Source organism: Melanostigma gelatinosum (genome assembly GCF_949748355.1).
Source record: "Melanostigma gelatinosum genome assembly, chromosome: 14".
NCBI classification, from domain to species: domain Eukaryota; kingdom Metazoa; phylum Chordata; class Actinopteri; order Perciformes; family Zoarcidae; genus Melanostigma; species Melanostigma gelatinosum.
In genome coordinates this window covers 11,274,707-11,296,653 of record NC_136647.1, presented here as the reverse complement: position 1 = coordinate 11,296,653, position 21,947 = coordinate 11,274,707, and the positions used below count along the sequence as shown (strand labels likewise).

The 21,947-nt window shown below is 42.2% G+C and overlaps 2 protein-coding genes across 2 annotated transcripts in view; both read left to right on the top strand.

The window, feature by feature from the left end:
• frem2a (FRAS1 related extracellular matrix 2a) overlaps positions 1–12,401 on the top strand; it is a gene marked incomplete at both ends in the record, with an annotated part of 47,954 nt that extends 35,553 nt beyond the window's left edge. The window contains 18 exons of the mRNA XM_079283200.1: positions 277–426; positions 538–747; positions 1,306–1,503; positions 1,701–1,865; positions 2,132–2,314; positions 3,105–3,235; positions 3,625–3,783; positions 4,526–4,829; positions 5,253–5,384; positions 5,766–6,097; positions 8,407–8,599; positions 8,712–8,837; positions 8,974–9,101; positions 9,214–9,348; positions 9,510–9,636; positions 10,844–11,031; positions 11,159–11,305; positions 11,853–12,401. Of these exons, the coding sequence (XP_079139326.1) occupies positions 277–426; positions 538–747; positions 1,306–1,503; positions 1,701–1,865; positions 2,132–2,314; positions 3,105–3,235; positions 3,625–3,783; positions 4,526–4,829; positions 5,253–5,384; positions 5,766–6,097; positions 8,407–8,599; positions 8,712–8,837; positions 8,974–9,101; positions 9,214–9,348; positions 9,510–9,636; positions 10,844–11,031; positions 11,159–11,305; positions 11,853–12,401 (3,557 nt within the window). The remainder of the gene's footprint in view (positions 1–276; positions 427–537; positions 748–1,305; positions 1,504–1,700; positions 1,866–2,131; positions 2,315–3,104; positions 3,236–3,624; positions 3,784–4,525; positions 4,830–5,252; positions 5,385–5,765; positions 6,098–8,406; positions 8,600–8,711; positions 8,838–8,973; positions 9,102–9,213; positions 9,349–9,509; positions 9,637–10,843; positions 11,032–11,158; positions 11,306–11,852) is intronic.
• Positions 12,402–14,935: 2,534 nt separating this feature from the next.
• trim47 (tripartite motif containing 47) lies at positions 14,936–21,802 on the top strand (the record flags this gene model as incomplete). The annotated part of the gene is made up of 8 exons (XM_079284133.1): positions 14,936–15,118; positions 15,485–15,696; positions 17,749–17,794; positions 17,897–17,992; positions 18,260–18,484; positions 19,814–19,836; positions 19,937–20,058; positions 20,160–21,802. 8 exons carry the CDS (start codon positions 14,936–14,938, stop codon positions 20,687–20,689), a joined length of 1,437 nt encoding a protein of 478 aa, XP_079140259.1. The 3' UTR covers positions 20,690–21,802.
• Positions 21,803–21,947: the final 145 nt, after the last annotated feature.

Here is a 21,947-nt window from a genome sequence, read left to right as displayed (position 1 = left end):
AATGAACCCTGCTAGAAAGGCTGAGGTTGAAGGCCATTAAACATAATTAGTTTGGTACAAAAGTGTCAATCAATAGTTTGATATAAAGTATGAATTATGTTTCAAAACAACATCAGACGACTAACAAAACCCTAAAAAGTCCAAACTACCGGTGGCCGAACGTGCACTGATCTGTTAAAGCTCAGTCTGGAAAATTATTTTAGAATTAACAAGATTATAAAAGAATAAACAAATACAAATTTGATTATGTCTCCTTCGCTTTTGTTTGCTCTCCAGCTCCAGTGTTTTACTTTGGAGAGGTAAAGTACCATGTGGATGAGAGTGATGGATACGTGGAGGTTAAAGTGTGGCGGACGGGGACCGATCTGTCCAAGAGCGGCACCGTCACCATCCGCTCTCGCAAGGCCGAGCCTGTCTCTGCAGAAGGTAAGCTCCCAGTTGTAGAGTCAACTGTTATTGGAAATGATTGAATTAACAACTTTCTTATCATTGTAATTGTTTCCCGACCTTCCATCCCGCTCTCTATCCTTCCTCTAGCCAGTGTTGACTATGTGGGCATCAGCCGTAACCTGGACTTCGCCCCGGGCGTCAGCATGCAGACGTTCAGGGTCACCATTCTGGATGACCTGGGACAACCAGAGCTGGAGGGCGCTGAGAGCTTTGAGCTTGTCCTTCGTATGCCAGTGAACGGCATTCTGGGAGAACCTGGGAAGGCTACGGTCTTCATCAATGACTCTGTGTCTGACTGTGAGTGACTTGATTGAACTAGAATCTTTTACTGTGTCTCTTCTCACCTTCAGTATTTACTGGGTACATTTTAAAGCGCTGTACAAATAAAATGTATTATTATCTTCATTATTAGTTCCATACTAGTGGTGTGAGTCTAGGAATGGCAACGTCGGTCTGTCAGCCCGTCTGACGGTAATCCTGACTGCTTGCACAGACATTTATGGCCCTCTTAGGATAAATCCTACTAAATGCATTTAGCTCAAGCATTGAAAGCAGTGAAGCACATGGAAGCTCACAAAGTAGACTACCAGTGTCTTTGGGACATGGGTTTTTTTTTCAGGACAACTTTTTTTACACTTAAATTTAGCTGCTTTGCTAAGCATCACTGAAACATTTTCTTGTACTTTTATATTTCATGACCTATTTTCAGTCAGCTTGTTGTGACAGTTATTAGATTCGCTTTTTAAGATCAGTCCCGTTAGTTACGGTCAGCCCAGACACCACGGAATACATTGTTACTTTTTCACACGCGATGATTGAACTCCGATGTGTCATGTTTGTCTTTTTGACTGACAGTGCCAAAGGTACAGTTCCGCGAGCCGGTGTACACCGGCGAGGAGAGCGACGGTCGGATCACAGCAACAGTGTACCGCAGTGGGGACATCAGACACGTATCCACCGTTCGCTGTTACACCCGTCAGGGTTCTGCACAGGTCGCCTCTGACTTCGATGAGCGACCCAACACAGAAACATCTATCATCACTTTCTTACCAGGTATTTCATGCTCCGCATATTACCTACTCCACTTTTTCAGTATTTATTTTACAAAATGTGTGCAAACTGTTTTCTAAACTCATGAGGAAGAATTTGTGGGTGAAAGTTATATAAATACAATTCTGCATGCTGTAAAATGAAGATTATTGCATTCTTTCTTCCACCTCAAATGTTCACCTTCTCGCTGTACGCTCTAGGCGAGACGGTGAAGCCATGTATTCTATCACTGGTTGATGACACGCTCTACGAGGAAGGGGAAGAGATGCGGTTGGTCTTAGGGAACCCGAAGAGCGACTTACAGTTTGGAGCATCGCTGGGAGCTCTGAATGAGACCCTGGTGAAAATCAAGGACACAGCTGACAGTGAGTGTAATGAAGGGGGGGGGGGGTGGAGAAAAGTCAGGAATGAAACATGGTCCAATAAAAAATAGGGAATCCAGTGTTTTATTTATCTGAAGAGTTGAGTAGTTTAGGCTGATATGAAACATGGTAAAATCAGCGTATACCTAAACACATATGGTTTTAACTTTGAACTGTCATCAGCAGTAATAATAAAGGGAGTGCTGATTACAGGTTTATGTCCATAATCCAACAATTTTATGATGTTCTCCCCTTTCTGTGCACCTCAGAACCCATCATTCGTTTTTTGGAAACCAAGTTCAGTGTTAGTGAACCGAAGGAAGCCGGCGCCGTGGCAACTGTGAGGATCCCTGTGGTACGAGTGGGTGACACATCAAAAGTGTCACTGGTCCGTGTTCACACCAAAGACGGGTCAGCTATCTCAGGAGAGGACTACTTTCCTGTGTCTCAAGGTAAACCTCGCACACATCTTCTTCTGTCTCGCAGGGTTAAAGCTACATTGTGGTATTTTTATATGTAAAAAAACAAAAGCTAAATGAAAAAAACTAAAAGTTTTTTAACAAAGCTCCCTATAGGAGTGTTGAATTGATAAAAGTGGGCAAAGGGCTTTATTTGGGTGAGGGTCATTGATTTTCTATGTTCATCCCAAGTGGGGAAAGGTCATTTCTGCAATAGTCCAGTGGAGAGTCATGTAATGTTTAACTGAATTTCAGTATACTTCATGCTTTGTCAGCAGGGTGAAATCCCTCTCTATCCACTCAGCTTTAAGCGCAATGAACCTTTCTTTGCTTAATCAAGGCATGAAATATTTATATGCATACATTCAGTCTATTCAAATTATACCTGCCCACCCACCGTTCAAATTTCTCAGCAGTTTTGAATCACACAGCGGTGAATTTCTCATTTTACACAATATTTTCTCAGTGCAGCACATTTCTAATGCAAAGCTCTATTACTGACCTCGCCAGAAGATGGACCACTTTTGGCCACTATGCAAATAAGAAGCTGCAATGCGTTTTAGTGATATTCCAAAGAAGTAACAAAACATGAATTTAGTTTTTTTTTGTGTGAAAACTTAACTCCAAAAAGAGGGAAACTTGGCCTTGATGTAACCTGACTGTCTTTACTGTCACAAAAAAATATCACCTACAACAATTACTCAAGTTGCCAGAACCATCAAAGCGACACACGTGTTCGAATGATGATATGTTTGAAACTGTGTTTGTGTTTGTGTGTGCCCAGACATTGAGTTCAAAGAGGGGGATAAGGAACACGTGGTGGAGGTGGAGGTGCTATTTGATGGCGTCCGAGAGATGAGGGAAGCCTTTACTCTCCACCTCAAGCCTGATGAAAACATGGTGGCTGAAACTCAGGTCAGGATGTGTTCCTGCCTAAACATCACACAACAACTCTTTCTTTCTTTAACTCTGTTTTTCTGATTTGACACATCAAATCACTCATCCAGATGTGTCCCACTGAGACCAGGGATCTCTTGTACAGGGGTGTCCTGGCCCAGACAACTTTTATTGTAGTTGCAGCCAAAAGAGCGATGAAAACATTGAATCATAGATTATCTGTGAAAGAAATGAGGCAGAGTGAGAGAAATGAGAGGGACGAGTATAAAGAGAAGGCAAGAATCAGTCATGATTGTGAGACATCCAGCTCTGTGATGACTTTAATCATTTCATTGACAGCAACTCATTCACAAACAGCACTGTGTCCGTAGTTCTCATTGGTCTTAAATCTCTCTTTTCTGGAACAGGTAACTAAAATGATCGTTTACATCGAGGAGACCAACAGCATGGCAGATGTCACCTTCCCCTCTCTGCCTCATGTGGTGTCACTGCTCCATTACGACGATGTCGCCAGGACACCAGACAACCTCCATCCACCAGCCGGCTACCCTGTCATCTGCGTCACAGTGAGTCAAACTGAAACTATATTCGGAGACGCAAGTGACTTTGGCGATGTCTTTTGAATTTAGTTCCTCGCTCGACAACAACGGTACACTATAGCAGCGCCTGGTAAGCTGTAACTCGACAGACTACAGTTCAATTTGTAGGCTATTTTCTGGAATGAGGTAGCATCCTCTGGGAGTGGAAGGCACAGTGTGATCCCTCAGGACCCATACTTTTCTTCAGCCAAAGTTAAGCGGCCCTTCCGGAGTTGGCCAGTCCATCCTTGAAAGACACATTACACAGTTTAGAAAGCTACAGTCCCCATGCTTCCAGACACCGGAGAGTCACTTCCACTCTTGAATATAGGCTCAGTGAGACACTTCAATGGATTTTCGTGATGCGTTAAGTCATTTGCTTCTCAGGTGACTGCTCAGGGAGACAAAATGAAAGTCTTGTCAAAACTGAAATCTTGAGTGACGCATCAGGAGGCATGGTGTCAACAGGTTTACATAAATACTGACTTCGAGGCTTACCCTTTTGTCCCATATCTTTATTTTTCTAATTATAAGACAAGCCATTTTAAGAGCTTGAATATGAAAACATAGCACACTGAAACATCTGGATTTCCTTGGCAACCGTTGCGTACTCGTTTGTATTCTGCACCTCTTTCTCCATTTGTCCTCTGGCATCTGCTGTATCTTTCCCATCTCTCTGCTGTCCCTCCCCACCCGCCCACTCTTGCTTTGTTCCTTAATCATTCTCCAGGCTTGCAGCACAAAATACCCAGACTATGACAAGACGGGCTCTATCTGTGTCAGCGAGCACATCAACAACACCTTGACCCACTACCGCTGGCTCATCAGTGCCCCAGCTGGCCCCGATGGCGTCACCAGTCCCATGAGGGAGGTGGACTTTGACACCTTCTTTACGTCCTCCAAGATGATCACATTGGACTCAGTCTACTTCCAGGCAGGCTCCAGGGTCCAGTGTGCCGCTAGAGCCGTTAATTCTAACGGGGATGAGGGTTTAGAGCTCAGTAGCCCCGTCTTCACTGTCAGCCAGGAGGAAGGTGAGGACAGAACTATGAACGTCCATCTCTATGTCTTATGTTGCCAGTTTTCGGGACAAGGAATTGAACAGGGATTTAGCCCAATGTTGCAATGAGTACCAAAAGGGCTTTGTTCTCCAAGCGTCGTGCACGCTTAGTAATAGAGCTTTTGAATGAACAGTACCTATTGTACAGATAAAAGGTAAAAGTACTCGGTGCAGAAAATTGCCCCCTTGTGAATGTTGTCGAATTAAATACATTTGTATGGGATTGTTATCGTTGTTGCATTCATGTATAAATAGAATGTTACTGTTGTAGCTATGACAATGTGTCATCTTTTATCAGACAATCACACGCATTGTATGTGTGTCTTGTTTCCTCCAAAGTGTTGCAGTCTGTCCTTGTGTTCAGACTCTTTCCTCTCTGTTCCTCTGTCATATGAAGGTATGTGTCAACCACGTAAGATGGGGACCGTTGGCGCCGAGCCGTTCTCTGCCAAGCTACGCTACACTGGAGCAGAGGACCCGAAACACCCTAACCTCATCAAAGTGACTGTCACCATGCCTCATATAGATGGTAGGAGCTGGAGGCAGGACTTGTACCACAGATGAAGTGAAGAGTAATGTAGTGTGTGTAATATTCACGTCCGTGGATCCTCAGGAGCTTGACAGCCAGAATATAGATCTTGCCGGGTTGTATCAAACCCCCCTGTAGAAACCTTCCAGCACACCCGCTATTTAACATTTCCTTTTTGATTTTTAATCAGCTTCCTTCCGCCTCGTCTCCTCCAGGTTCCCTTCTTCCTTTTTTTTTCGGTTGCTCCCCTGCTCTTCTTTTCAGCACTTTTCGTTCAACTATTTCTTTCCACTAAGTTTTTGAAATAATGATTTCTCTCAGTACTGGTACCAGAGATGGTTGGACACAGCCAGGATCACATTGTCTCCCCTCGCCTTGCAGGCATGCTTCCGGTCATCTCCACTCGCCCTCTCATGAACTTTGAACTGAGTCTAAGTCCAGACGGAACCCGAGTCGGAAACCACCGCTGCTCCAACATGCTTGACTACAATGAGGTCACCACCGGTCACAGCTTCATCACCGCCTTGACGCGAAGCCCTGAAAGCATGGGAGACACGGCGCCCTACCAGTTCAGCGACTCTCTGCGGGGGAACAGCACATTGCGCTTCTACAGGAACCTCAACCTGGAAGCCTGTCTCTGGCAGTTCACCAGCTACTACCACATGTCTGAGCTGCTCACAGACTGTGGAGGCACCATAGGGACTGATGGACAGGTGTGTGTGTGTGTGTGTGTGTGTGTGTGTGTGTACGTTCGTCTACAACTTATGAATTCCAATCTAGGGTTTGTATGTACATCTGTTGGACTGTTGGCCTTTTTGTGTGTGTTTGTGTGTGTCCACCTGTGTTTGTTTCTGTCTGTATGTTCAGTCTATTTACAGCCTTCTGAATGAAAGGGTCACACAGACAGAACGGCACCATATCTGTTTGCCTGCATTTTACGTCTCATTCACTGAATGTTTGTGTGTGTGTGTGTGTTTGCCAGCTCTGTGCCCCAGCGTGTGATTGTGTGCATGCAAACATATGCACGAAGAAACATACACACTCAAACAAAGTATTGTCAACCTGTCATCAGTCATTCCCCTAATGCTCACCACTGCTACTGTATCAACACGGAAGATTTAAAGCTGGAAATCTGTGAAATCATGAAAGGGAAGTCACTGCATTTCTTTTACTAGCTTCGTGGCGTGACAGTTGAACTCACCACAGAAGTCGGCTGTCAATTAGACGGATGCTAACAAACTTCCTGTAGCCGTTTGCTGTTGTTGCATAATTGCAATTCTTCTTTGTGTTGGACACTGTACAGATCTGCAGTATTGTCGTGGCTTGTTGTTGTTGATTAGGAGACAGACCCTTGCTCCCTCGCTCATGTTCCTGCTGCTCTTTTGTGTTCCTCCAGCCTTTGATCTGTGAGCTTCTTGTTGCTGATCAGACTGCTGAGTGTGCGTGGTGTTTTTGTGTGTAAGGAGAAGACGAAGAAGAGATAAGAAATGTGTTTATTTGTCCCCAGTCACAGCAAGAACCTCTTGCACACATAGTTACACATGACGCCCATCATCTTCCAAGACCTCAAATCCACTTCGTCAAGAGAGACCACTGTCACATTGCCCCTTAGGTTATGTTTTAGTTTTTTGTCAAGGAGTGCCAAAAGAGAAAAAAAGAAGCGGTCTGAATCTTGCAGCCTCTACCAGGGGGCAAGACTACAAGCACACATAATTCAGCTCCCTCTCAAACGACCAAATTAATCTTTAAAAAACATTTGATTTTGACTGTAATAATCTCGATCAATGTTTAATTATTGGATTTCATAACGGCTTTGTATTTTGGTCTCCATAACTGCTTGCTGAGGTGTTGTTTTTTGTCTGGGGAGAACACGCACTTTTTGAAAGGTTGAAGAGTAAAGATCATGATATTTCGAGGGAACTAACTGTGAACAAATTCTACCTTTATTCTGTTCCATGCAGCATCAATTTATTCCAGAAAGTGTTGTAGTAACGTTATGGCTTTGTAAACCTTAGCGCTGAGGTAGTTTGTCTCACAGCTAGCAGTCATATCATTTCTCATTTGGATCCTGATTCAGCAATTGCACAACTTACTCTACTGAGAGACACTTTGGTGGATTGGGTAGTTTTCAGTGTGCAGTGCATTTCAGGTTTTTTGGTGTTTGCAGTGATGTTACACCAGCCTCTTAATGTAGTGGTGATTTGTGCTTCAATGTTATTTTAGAAATAAGATGAGATGTTACACTATATGTGATGAAGTAGTAGGTTGATCTGAGACTTACCAAAAACATCTTCTGCCAAATTGCTCTTCTAAATTGCTCTTGTCAATTAATCTCCTGCCCAGCAATCAACGCAGTAATTGACGATACAAATTGACACATTTTGACTCCAAGTCAAACAAACACAATGTGCATTTTGAATCTGTTTCTAAGACAAACTCTGACTTTGTCAAACTTGTGTGAGCACATAGTTCACACAAAATACAAAATAGTTGGTGAGCAGAGACACCTAGTGGCTGGAAATACATCTAAGACTACAAGTTAACGTGGGTTTCAACTTACATAGAATGCAATCCATAAAAAGGTGTTGGGTAGAAAATGTTTTTTACAGGTTACAAAATCTAAGTAAATGTGATCATGTTTTTGAAGACCTTTTTAAAACAACAACAAAGAACAAGATGGAAAAGAACAATACAAGCCCACATTGCTGCCCACAGTGGTTTCTTGTGTACAACACTGAGTAGGAGTGAAAGAGTTCAAGCATCTCGTGGAGGAGAACAATGTGTTCATCTTTTACATCTGCTCAGCCCTTAATATAACTTATCAACCTACAATCCCCCCTTAATCTAAAAGGATACTACAGTTCTAGTCACACATTCAAGGATGTCTTGCTGATAACTTCAGCCATAATATCAAGTAAATGAACAGTAATCTATAAATTGCCTCGTCACTGATACATTTTGAATCTATTTTACATTTTAAGCCTAAAATTGTAACTCATCACTTCCTGAAACGCCCTTGCAGGTGCTGAATCTGGTCCAGTCCTATGTGACTCTGCGTGTGCCTCTTTACGTGTCGTATGTGTTCCACTCACCCGTGGGAACCGGCGGCTGGCAGCACTTTGACCTGCAGTCTGAGCTGCGCCTCACTTTCGTGTACGACACGGCCATTCTCTGGAAGGATGGCATCGGCAGTCCCCTGAGGGCCGAGTTACAGGGTAAGCTCCCAAGGCCGTGAGGACGTGGCATTTCTTTGCTTCTGGACCCAACATCATCCACATTTTTAAATCCGTTTTTGTAAAATCCTGTGTCTTTGTTGTATCTTGCCAGGTTCATTGTATCCAACAAGCATGCGCATCAATGAACAGGGACGTTTGGTGGTAAACTTCCGCACCAAGGCTCGTTTCAGGGGTCTGTTCGTGGAGTCTCATTCTGGAGGCAGAATAAACAGAGCTGGTGAGACTGACTTATTTTAACTGCACCACTTTTACTCATCGTCATGAGTGTCACTGACGATACAAACACATTGCTTACGTGATTAGTCTCAGGCATCGCAATTGATTTTGATTGTAATGAACTTCTCCCTCCCTAGAAACATTCATGTCCTCGATGGTGATGTGTGTGGGCCACCCCGGCCTGACCTTTAACCTCACCTTAGTGAGGAGTGAGCCCACCTACAACCAGCCAGTCCAGCAGTGGACCTTCACCTCTGACTTTGCTGTAAGTATGACAACATGAAATTGAAACGTCCACTGTGTAAATCTGTGCACTCGAGCAGCTGGACGGACAAATACAGACTTGACACAGTATCGGCCCTCTTTGCTCCGTTCAGGTGAGAGACTACTCTGGGACCTACACAGTGAAGCTGATCCCCTGCACAACAGCCCAGAATATGGAGTACACTCTTCCACCTGTCTGCAGCCCCAGAGAACCAGTCACCTTCGATCTAGACATCAGATTCCAGCAGGCAAGGCAGATTTTCTTTGAACCTTAAGCTCCGAAAAGGGCATGTTTCTTTTATTATTATTGTAATATTGTCTTTCTTATTTTCTTTCTCTCTCTCTCTCTCTGTCCCTGGCTCATTCCCCTGCTTTGTTGTGCTACACTTTGTTATACGTCCTGCTTTAGGTGAGTGACCCGGTTGCAGTGGAATTCAGTCTGAACACTCAGATGTTCTTGCTGTCCAAGAGGAGCTTGTGGCTCTCTGATGGCTCCATGGGCTTTGGTCAGGAGACTGACATAGCCTTTTCTGAGGGTAAGTACACTCTTACTACGTTGTTGTGGGGTTTCTTCCCGTTGATGATCAGCTTCTTTGACTTTATTACTTTTGTAAAAACTCAATGCCTAACGGCTGGCTCAGTAACTGTTATCTATCTGACTCGTGGTGAGACACCACAGGATCTCACTATTAGGGACTCGGTAACGAACACACAGAACACAAGAGAGATTGGATTCTGGATCACAAAGTATACAAGTGAACCGAGCTGTCCGGAGTCAACTAACTTCACAATAGCATTGTACATTACTTTATACCCAAAGTCTCTTTGGGTATAAGTCACTTTCACCGAGTCACTTTCACCGAGACAAGTTACACTGTGTACCTCGGACAAGTCATAACAGAGGGTTTTTTGATTAACCACAGTCTCCTTCCCCACTCGTCTTCTCCTGATTCCACCTCTGGACGCCCGTCATAGTGACCAGCGCTTGCTTTCCCCTCCGTTGGAAAACCTGCATTCCTTGTTTATCTGCTTCGCCCCCCTTCTATCTCCACCCGGGCTCCAAGGCCGCTATACTAGACTCCCCGTCTCAGTGACGTGAACAACATAATGATACAGGCCACTATCACAGTATGACTGTTAATATACATGGATGCATTTCAAATTATGGATATGATTGATTTTACACAAATATATTTCAAGACACAAATACATTTTCCTCCCATGTCTAAAGACTTTTTAGTACAAGGAAGATTTCAAAAGACTGTAGATGTTTGTATCCCATTGTCTACGTGTCGAATTTGTTTTACATCACTTCTGTCATTTTTTTGCAGTGTGCCAAGCTTTTAGATTGATTTTCTACCTTTTTTTTCTACATTGGTTTGAGTTCATGTCAGCACAATATGAAAATTGACTTGCCAACAATAAACCTTGCTTGACCTACTGTGGCTGTTCCATCACAGTGAACATTACGTCAGCTTTATTATTTTGTAAATAGTTATTTTGTTATTTTCCCAAATCAATCCTGGAAGACAACCGACATGCAAACATTGACATCATGGAAAGAAAAGAGGGAATTTACTTTGAAGTTATTTGCTAAAAAAAACAAAAACATAAAAAAACAGGACTACAGCCCTTTACATTAATTTCCATTTACTTCCATTGAATAGTCTGTGTTTCGTGGATTGATGATTCATAATAATAACATGGTGTAGACTTTAGGATTCATTGCCTCTTTTATTTCAGGCGATACGATCTACGGCCGTGTGATGGTGGACCCTGTGCAGAACCTGGGGGACTCTTTCTTCTGTGGCATAGAGAAGGTGTTCCTCTGCACTGGCGCTGATGGATACGTACCAAAGTACAACCCAACAAAGTTTGAATTTGGCTGCCTGGCTGACTCTCCATCCCTGCTCTATAGATTCAAGATTATTGTGAGTTTATTTAAGGTTTTAAATCATGCAATTTCAGTATGCCGAGATGCAAAATAATGTTTTACAGTCAAACAAAAACATATTTCCTTACTTCCTTCTTCCCCCTTACTCTAACGCGCCTCAACAGGACAAGGCTCAGCCAGAGACTCAGGCACGTGTGTTTGGTGATGTCAGTTTTAATGCTGCGCTGGCAGTGGATGATCCATCAGCCTTGTCCCTCGTCAAACAGCCCGGGTCTGATGGCTTTAGGTTGGACTCTACAGCCATGTTCCAGGTATTCATCATCTTACTGCTCCTCGTAGCAAGTGACAGATTTGTATTGTGAACCAGTAGCTACAGTAAGTTAAAATGTATAAAACATCCAAAAAGCTTGACTGTACATGTGTTATTGTGAGAGAGATGTTGCGCTGTAAGAGAGCTTGGAACATGTTTGCTTTGCCACAATTTTGTCTGTACAGAACTTTATGTTTTGCGTCGTCCTTGTGCGATGGTTTGATTGCTGTATTGTGGCGACAATGGCTGTGAGACATTAGGCTTTGTTTTGATGTAATCCTTGGTGATTGTTACGACTGCAGTGCAGAGTTATTGTATTTTGAATCATCATTACATTAAATCAATTCAAAGCTGGTTAAGTGCACTTTTGCCAGAAATCCAAAGTCTAATGAGTCAATTTAGCACCAGCAGGTCCCATCTTATCAAACATTGATGTAGACATTTCTTTTTGAGAGATGTGTTCATTTTGGAGTCTTAATCAATTCAGATTTCTCATTTTGTAAATTAAACATAATTCTAATATGTGCATTTGTTGGTATTTTCCTCAGGTTGCTGCAGGCCGCGAGTGGTACATTCACACTATTTACACGGTCCGCTCCAAAGAGAATGCCAACAGAGGAATTGGAAAACGCAGCCTGGAGTACCACTCCTTGGCTTCCACAAGCAATGATATCGCCTTGACCCCATCGAGCGGCAAAGGCCATCGCTTCAGGAGGTCGGCCGGCGACGAAGTCCCAGATATTGCTGAAGATATCGGAGCAGACAACAACCGTGGTACCAATATCATGCACATCGCTTTGGACCGCACCAAGAGACAGGCAGGGGGGTCGAATGAGCTGTTTACCGATGGGCTGGAACCCAGTGAGCTGAACGCGGAGGAGGAAGAAGAGGGTCTGGTGACTATGGTGGGGGCACTGGTGGGGCTGCTGCTGACCGCCCTCATTATTGTCACCATTGTACTGGTGCTGAGATCCAGACAGAAGGATGGGAAGGAGGGATGGAGGGAGGGGGTGCAGGAGGTGGTGAAAGGGTCTATCAGTACAGAGCCCATGTTGGTGGTGAGGATGCAAGACTGCCACAACAGCTCAGAGGTCTGAGCCGTGGACGCACAGATGGACAAAGAGATGAAGAATATGTGAGGGTTTTTTACAATTTTGGATTCTTTTTTTTTTTAAACTGGTAATTAATTGCTTTCATAACACCAAAAATCTGAGATTGATCATATGCGTTATTGGATGAGTGTGTGTGTGTGTTTGCCAGTTAGTGGAGGATTTATACAGTATTGGAACCTTTACGAACCTTGATCACTGCGACGGAAAACAGCACAGAGTACAGTCCTATAGGGTGTCTTCACTTAACATTCCAACTTGTGCTGTTGGTAGCATGCTATTTCATTTCTCACTTACTAGCTTTGGGGTGTTAAAGTCCCTTAAGTCGTCATATCCCTTCTGGAGAAAACCATGTCACTGAGAGCACTTTTTCTCATAAAGCTAGTGTCACGCAGGCCCAGTCAGAGATTTAGTGCTGCAGGTTTACCTCGGGTAAAGGGGACCAGATCATGTCAACGTTCATACTGAAAGGAATCGTTCGCCTCAAAAAGAACACTCAGATGTTATCGACCAGCCCCTGTGTCAGTCAAAACTTTGTGTCTGTGAGCTCTGGTACTGTCTGTCTACCAAGATATTAATGGTGTCAAGATAATCTCATCTACTTGCAAGGGACAAAACAGATTTCTGCACACATTGTGTAGCATATTCCAGTTGTTTAGTATCTTAACAATTCTGTTATTGATGCAAAAGTCCAATATTGACACTATAATTTCACTCACTGTCCTAAAGTTCATCAATTGCCAGATGATAATAAAATGTATGAAAATATTGGGGATTAAAAGGTTAATATAGAACCCATAGCCTAAGTAAGACTATACTGTGAAAATTATGCATTCTGGGAGGAACTGTGCCTTTAGGCCAACAATTCTGTCCTAAAATATTTGCGGAGACGCTCGTTCTGAACTACAAAATTTGTAATGAAAAACAAAAATGCAAGATGCCACCACCTGTTTCATATCGAACAAAACAAGCAGAAGTCTCTGATCAGAGTGCAGGAGATTCAGACCACTGCAGTTAGAATTTATGTTTATGAACCACCTAATCTTGGTTTTTGTTGTTCTTCTTTTTTACCATATGATGTTAGATGTATTGAGCATTTATGTTGCTGCTGAGTTGGGTTATTCCCACTATTTGTATTCTTGAAAACTCAGTTATTTACTGCGTCATGTGTTTACAGTTCATTGCTGCTTTGTTACCTCAATGTTTACTGCTATCCATCCTGTTGCGCCACTGTGTATTTCTGTGATATTGTCATATTTATTCAAAATATTTTGGGCGTAATGTTTCTTCTTTTTTTTTTTTTAGATAGCACTGGTTAAGGTATGTGTGAATAGAGACACTCATCTCAGGAGTTATTTCTTTTACAACAATGGACCGTGTCTTGTAACACAATTTACTGTTGACTGAAGAAAATCTCTACCGAGCCACTTCCCACTTCTGTGTTACACTGCTAATAAGTGTGGTGCTGTGAACATGCAAATACTTTATTCATATCCAATGGTTTGACCCCTATTCTTCTCATGTTATGTTCTTGTAAGCTTTATTTGTCACTCTTACTGTGTGGGATTTCAGTGTTCTGAGTCATGTTTTTGAACGAAGGATGCAAAATAGCTGCTTACAAATCGGTATGTCTCGAGGAAAAAATATTACGTTTGAGGCATTTGATATAATCTGCTGTTGATATCACTGGTGAACTTTCTTGTTTACATGTGTTGTTAAACCTGTCTTACTCTGCTATGGATATACAACATGCTGGGGTCAATGTTCTGAAATATTTGTCTTATTATGGTGTTGTCGTCATTGTATAATTATTTCCAATATTCATCAGGGCTAGCCAATGTGATTAACATGAGCTGGAAATCAGCTGAGGTGTGAATCAGCGAGGGATGTGATGGTTCATGCACGTAATAGTCTGCTAGGACAGTGCTGCGATTTTGTTTTTTCCCCTGATGAATTTGGAAATAACGCCATATTTGACATCAAATGCACTTTTTGAGTCACATCCTTCACATGCCAATCCAAGCTATGCAATGTAATGTATATTCCACAGCCAGTTATCCCCATGTATATGACAATTTTAGCACAAACAATCAAACTTGATATTCAGTTTGTCTTTTTAAGAATGGGTTTTTATGTATATGTATTTAAGAATAAATTGTGTTGCTTACTTGTGTTGTTGATTTACTCAGTATTTATACATAGACTTGGGAGTCGAGACATAAAGCGTTCTAATCTCATGTCTCATGTAACTGATGTTAATAAAATGCATTGGGACGTATACCAAGACAGTAGAATCTGTACATGTCAATAATTAAAAGTGAGATTTAATTTAGTATTATTTTACTGCTCTAAATATGTGCTACTGCCTGATTAGAATATGAGCAGTGAGATACTGAGGCAGAGAGAGAGAGAGAGGGAGGGAAGAAGCTGATTGATTAAATCGGAAATGACGCACCACATATGCGCGCGCTTCTCTCCTTCCTCCTCCACTGCCAGTGTTGTGCTGCTGTTGGCGTGTAAACATGGCTACCGCTGCTGCAGCTGGAGACGACCTGAGGCGAGAGCTCACGTGTGCGATTTGTTTGGACTTTTTCAAAGACCCCGTTATACTGAAATGCGGGCATAATTTCTGTCGCTTTTGCATCTGCATGCACTGGGATGAAAATGGCGGAGACTACGGTTATCAGTGCCCTCAATGCCGGACGGTAAGTTATTACGCGCGTTTGTTTTTTCCCCCCCACGAAATATGTATGGTACACGTGTGAAAAACCGTATTAACGTACTTTCATGCACATACAAGGGGATTTAGAGGAGCTAGTTTTAGTTGTTTTTGTGAAAAATTATACTCTCAGAACAGCAGTTTCGTAGCTACCGTTGCTGTGCTGGCTAACGTTAGCTAACGGTAACGCTAAATAATCAGCAGGGAAATTAGTTAACAGTAATGACCCAACTGTGTTAGCTGTAAAGGATTTTATTTAATGCACAACAAAAAGATACACATTGTGGACGAAGTACTACGGACTCGTTACAAACATATCTGCGCCTTTCTCAGGTTTTATTTGTTCTCTCAGGTATTCAACAAGAGGAGCTTCACTAAAAACTACCTCGTGCAGAACCTGGTGGACAAACTCGACGACCTGGAGCGTCTGGGGTCTTGTCCTGCGCCCTCCAAGCCCGTTAAAGTAGATCAAAAGTGTGACCAACATGGAGAGGAGCTGAAATTGTACTGCCAGACTGATCAAAGACCCATCTGTGTGGTCTGCAGGGAGTCCAGAGCACACAGGTTGGTCGTGTTTGCATCATTATGGGAATTATCGACATGTACTATTTGGTTATCTATTTGTTTGCTTTGACAAAGGGGTTCCTGTTTTGTAAAATTCATCAACAAATATCACTGCACAGGTCAGGTTAATAGTTTAGACCTCGCCAGTTAAATTAACCTGTACAAATACGAATGACAATTAATGCTCACGCAGAAGAACTGAAAATCGTGTCTCTAAAAGTTTGAAGTATTGATCTGATAACTGGGGCCTAAATTTAAATGGGAACTTTGTTTCAACAAAGTTTACATTTGTACAAGAAACCTTGATACTTTGACAAATTGGAATCCTAAGCAACCCAGTTTATATCTTTTCGTAATCGGGGGTTCTTCATTACGCCTGCCATTGTGTCTTAATCATGCTAATGCCCACACTCTAACCATCATGAGATGACTCAATCTAAGTCTTTCTCTCCTCAATTGTTCCGATGAAGAGATGCCAGAGTCGACCACCACAGCATTAACTCCATTGTTTTATATTCTTTGCAAATGTAAATTCTCATATCTCACGAGATCAGAACATGCAGCTGTAGATGCACATAATTGATTTTGAGAGTGTAGAGAGCAACTGAGGAGGGTTCCCATGTTTATTGCAGAAATGCAATAGATGCCATGTGCACAGAATAAACAACATAGTCAATCCATGTGACAGAAATAGACATGAGAATAGTGATGCCGTAGTAGCCCTAATGTAAATAATATAATGGATAAAGTAGGATGATATAAGATCAGTAATTATAGCAGTGAAACAAATGTGATTAATAATAATAGTAGCAGTGGGTGTCACAACCACGGTCCATGGACACCTGCGAGGTGAGAAAGCAGACTTCTGGGAAGAAGCAAAGTTAGTAACACGCATGCAGTCACTCTTCTCTTCAAAAGAAGAAAATGTCTGCATCGGTATCTATGGTGGGGGTCAGACGAGCATGGGTGTTGCAGGGTAGTGATGTGCATTTTATGTACCGGTAATCTCCATATCCAAGTACACTCATTCAATTATTATAGAGGCACTAAATGTGCTCTCCGTTGGAATATGCGCTTGTAATTTTGACTTCAAGATTTTAGAAACGTCCTTTTCTTAAGCTAACTTTGAGTAGGTGTACAGCTAAATCTTGCCGTTTACTGACATTGATATTAAAAAGTGGAGCACACACTCTGACGTGAACGTTTTAACGTGGACTTTTGTTGAAACGACTTAAGTGTACTTCAATTCATTTGAATTTGCAATACTGGTGTTGTATACTATTCTCGACCCTCTTTTACTTTTCAGCGCTGCACGCTGTTAGCAACATGTGTTGAGGTTAGCACAACGAGCAGATTTGCGTGTGAGTCAGTCACACCATGACGAGCATCGGCATTGTTTGTCACCCATGAGGGGTTTGCATGCCAGAGTGTGGTGTAAAATGATGGCGAGTGACTAACGTATAGTTGAGAGCTCGCTTGTATAATGTACTGTAGAAAATACGTAACACTAAAACATTTAATGAATTTTAATTTGCCTTAGAATAATACCAGAAAACATAAAATTGTTAATGTTGATTTAACGGTGATTGATAGTAATATGATGCAGAGAAGACTTTTGCTTCAGTGTGAACAGTCTGCTGGTACTGGCATACTCATAGTTTAGTTGGCAGTATACAGTACATAGTGTGTAGTATGCAGAACTTTAGTGTGAGATTTTGAAAACGGCCATTATTTAAGGTTAAGAGTTCATAAAGCATACACCCACAGTTTGTTGAGATGCCTCTTGGGAATCCTGCCCTTATGTTTGTTTTTTACAAGTGGGTTCCGTTTTGTTTTTATGCATGCGGGTGCACCTGCAACTGGAATTCACAGCTTTTTTTTTTTTTTTTTTGGCGGAGGAGACTGCTAGCAAACGGAAATATTTGGAAATCTACTTTTCTAATGCTTTACGAGGAAGGAGGCACTCGTTTGTTAGACCTCGATGATCCACACAATGCTGTTTAATAAGCACTGACTGAAAAGATAACTTCTGTTTGTTTACTGTGGTTTCAGACACCATGAGGTAGCACCTGTGCCAGAGGTTGTGAATGACATGAAGGTAAGTCTTAAGTGTTCATGTAATCATTTTTTTGTTTGTGATTTCATGATTCATTGTCTCTTTTCCTGTGTACATGTGTCTTGATGTATCTGTTTGTTACAGATGGAGTTGAAACTGAGGCTAATGGAGCTCAACTGGCAGAAGTCTCAATGTGTGAAAGTTATAACAGCTGATGGGCGTACCAGAAATGAAGCGAGGGTATGGAATGGACCTTTTTTTGCTGTGTACATTACATATGTATGCATGTTTGGTTTAAGTCGTCTTTCAACATTACAACTTTCTCTAACTTCCCAGTTTTATCCTATCCTGAAAGTTCAGTTAAATGCAATATTGCAAATCACCTTGGAGGCCTAATTAGTAGTCCTGAAGTACTTGATGTATAAACGTTGGATGCACATGGATACCATTTGAACTTACCATCATCGGATCCTTCATCCTAATCGTCTGAAAACATCTGTCTTCCAGTTGAAGAAGAAGAGACTCAAGGAGGAGATTGAGGCAGATGTTGGCGCCTTGGTCCAATTCTTGCTCGACGAGAGAGACTCCCTGCTCGACAGCCTGGATGCTGAGGAAGTTGCCACCATGGCCGTCGTAGACGAGAACTTGAAGATTGTCGAGGCGGAGATGGCGGCCGTGGATAAATCTATAGCTGATATCCACGGCCACGTCGGTGGGAAAACTAGCTTTGAGGTCAGTCTGATAGAGTTTCACACCAGAGAAGGATTTCTGTTAGAAATGGACAATTATTGTGTGTGAGTAATGTTGTGGAATATTTCCTTCAAAAGTTCAGGAGTGAAATTGGTTCTATCCAAAGTGTTTAACATAAAACAGAGTCTTGATGAATGATCAAAGTTTAAAAAAGTAAATTTAATGTTTGCAAACAGAGAACACAAAACACAACCACGTATTGCAGTGAACTGTGAATATGCTCTAGAGACGCAGAATCAAAACAAGATATTTATACCGGCCGGCACAGAGGAGACGGATACATTAAAGCTGCTACAACACCTAGCACAGGAAGGCCACAAGGCCAGTCTCTCAAAGTTACAGTTTGTAACACAAAATGTTCATTTTCTTGGCCATGACATTTCAGGAGAAGGTAAGACTCTCTCCCCCAAAAGAATCGCTTCAATTGTTTTGTTGCCTCAACCTAACACTAAAAAACAGATGATGTCCTTTCTAGGAATGTGTTCATACTGTCGGTCTTTCATACCTAACTACTCACAAATGGAACAGCCATTGTCATCTTTGATCCACGGTAAGAATCTCACAGCACATGACAAAATAATTTGGACAAAAGAAGGCCATGACGCTTTCACACAAATGAAATGTGCTTTGCAAACTCCTCCTACTCTAGGGTTGCCAGATCCGCATAAGCCGTTCACTCAAAGATGAAAGACAGAGCTGCATGACTTCCGTGTTGCTACAATCTCATGGCGACAAACTCAGACCAGTTGCGTATTTCTTCGCAAAACTGTGCCAAAAATGTTTTAACCTCCTCATCATATTTTCTGTGAGAGATGTTGCTGTTAGAAAGTTAATTTGTCTGGATGTCTGAACACATTGACCTATTTGTTCTAGTACAGAGGTCACTTTTTATCTTAGTCGGGACAAACAACAGACGTCTTCTTTCTGCAATCAACTGCTTCTTGTTAGACTAAACATTTCTGCCTTAGTCTCCGGTGTGTTATCTGTCTCCTCTGTGCCGGCCTGCCGGCCGGTATAAATGCCTTGTTTTTATTCTGCGTCTCTAGAGCATATTCACAGTTCACTGCAATACGTGGTTGTGTTTTGTGTTCTCTGTTTGCAAACATTAAATTGACTTTTTGAAACTTTGATCATTCATCAAGACTCTGTTTTTATCACTTTGGATAAAACCAATTTCACTCCTGAACTTTTGAAGGAAATATTCCACAACAGCAATAAGAACATCTTATTAAACATGTTGAAACCCCCACCAAGAGATTGATATGAAGTCTGTTAAATACTAATCGAAATATGCCTTTTTTGTTCCGACAGAGCCTTGCTGAGACATTCAATGAGTAAGTAGCTCACTGTTGTTTATTTGATTTGAACCTATATCTTAAAAATTGAATCTAACATTTGCATAATACTTTTCTTTCTCCCGTTTTTCTTCTACAGAGTCATCCATAGCAAGCCCTTTCCATCTCTCGACACGGTTAATTGTCAGACCGAATTCACAGACTTCTCGGGCCCCTTCCAGCTCATTATGTGGAAGAAGATGATGCATGTGTTGCATACCAGTGAGTACAAATCTGCCGCCTTTTTTGTGGCCACATGTAATGCCAGCTTCAGCCCGATCTTAAGAGCGAGGTGAACTAACTCCCAATCTCTTTCTGCGCAGTGCCTCAGAACCTCACTTTAGATCCAGACACGGCCCACCCAAACCTGATCATCTCAGACTTCGACACCAAAGTGGAGGAGGGGGGTATTCGTCACCAGGAGCCGGACCTGCCGGCCCGCTTCACCCGCTTCTGTGGTGTCCTCGCCACGGCCCAGTACGCCAGCGGCCAGCACTACTGGGAGGTGGATGTGAAAGACAAAGGTGTTTGGTACCTCGGAGTCACCACCGAGAGCAGCAACAGAAAGGGCTTCGTCAGCCTCTCCCCCTCCTCGGGATACTGGAGCCTGTGTCTGCAGGACCGGTTGTATGCCAACGGAGAGGATAGGCGCATCCCCGTAGCCGATTACTGGAACTCCCCTCGGGTCGGCGTGTACCTGGACTACGACAACGGGCGCCTTAGTTTCTATGACGCTGTCACAATGAAGCGGTTGTACATCTTTGAGACCTGCTTTGACGAGCCGGTCTATCCTTTCTTCAGCCCGGGGAAGTATGATCCAGGCAGCAGGATGCAGATATGCCATTATTACTGATGGGGTCTTTAAATCTAAGGGCAAACTCGTGTCGGCCAGTGTTTCCAGATTTGCTGTTAGCAAGGTTTTGTCTTACAGACGAGGCTGGAGTAACGCTGCCGGCTCGTACTGAGGTTTCAGCGGCCAGACAATGATTAGACTTCCAGGAAGACAAAGCTCGGGTTCGTTGTTTTGTGGATGTTAACGTCCATACAGATCATTTTATCATTAGCCTTTTAAAATCGCCTCCTTTTATTCTTTTTATTTATTTTTTTTATTATTCTCTACATTTAACATTGCTGGACTTGAGAATTCCTCTTAATATTGCTTCGAGAACCGTTTTGCTACTTTGTTTTAGCAGTAATACTGAAGGCATGAAGTCCTGCCATTTAGCTTTTTAGAAGTGTTTTTTTTTTTTTTTTTTAATCGGTCTGCTTAAATATGAGCAGGACGAAGCAAACTATTTTCAAATATTTAAATTAAGATTTACGCCATGTCTTCAAATATGTTACTTAACGGGTGTAAATGTAACTGTTGTACTTTAATAGGCATTACATCAACAGCCATGAGACCAAAACGTAAACCTCTGGAACGCTGAATGTTTTATTACATGTTCACGCTTTTTATTTCCTTTTACAAGTGACCTGCTGCATCTTCTTCACTATATTTCTTTCAGTAATCCTGCTTTAGATTATTAATTGCTAGAGTTGGTCCTAGTGCTGCATATTGGTCTTAACATTTTAAGGTCTATTATCCAATTTGGTCCCGTGTGATTTCTCTTTTTCATTATTGATGATTAATGTGAAAATACATGCATCTGTGCTGAACATGGTTTTATTTTTGCTTGTGCGTTTAAGGACCTACATGTGATGTTTGCCATCTTGTGGGCCGACGGTGCCATTTTATTATTATACACATGGCCGTATAAAGGGGCATAGTCAAAACATTTAACAGCATGATTAGTGATGATAATTGCAGACTACAGTGTTGGTGTGGTAGGATTGCAGAACTCTGCTCTTGATTTTGATTATTTGCTGATGTTTTGTTTTTGATGGTATACCCATTCATGTGCTGAGCTGTGTCTTTGAGTGTGACATAAAGAAAATCTTGGGAGTCTTTGTTTGTGGCCCTTTCACGTTCTATCACTGTGTTCCGTGTTTCTCAGACTTAATGATGACTAAAAGAGGAAAAATATCTCCCGTATTTCCCATTTTGAAGCCTTTATTGTCGTCTTGCTGTACCCACTGCTCAGTGTTATTACCCGTCTTCATTAAACATG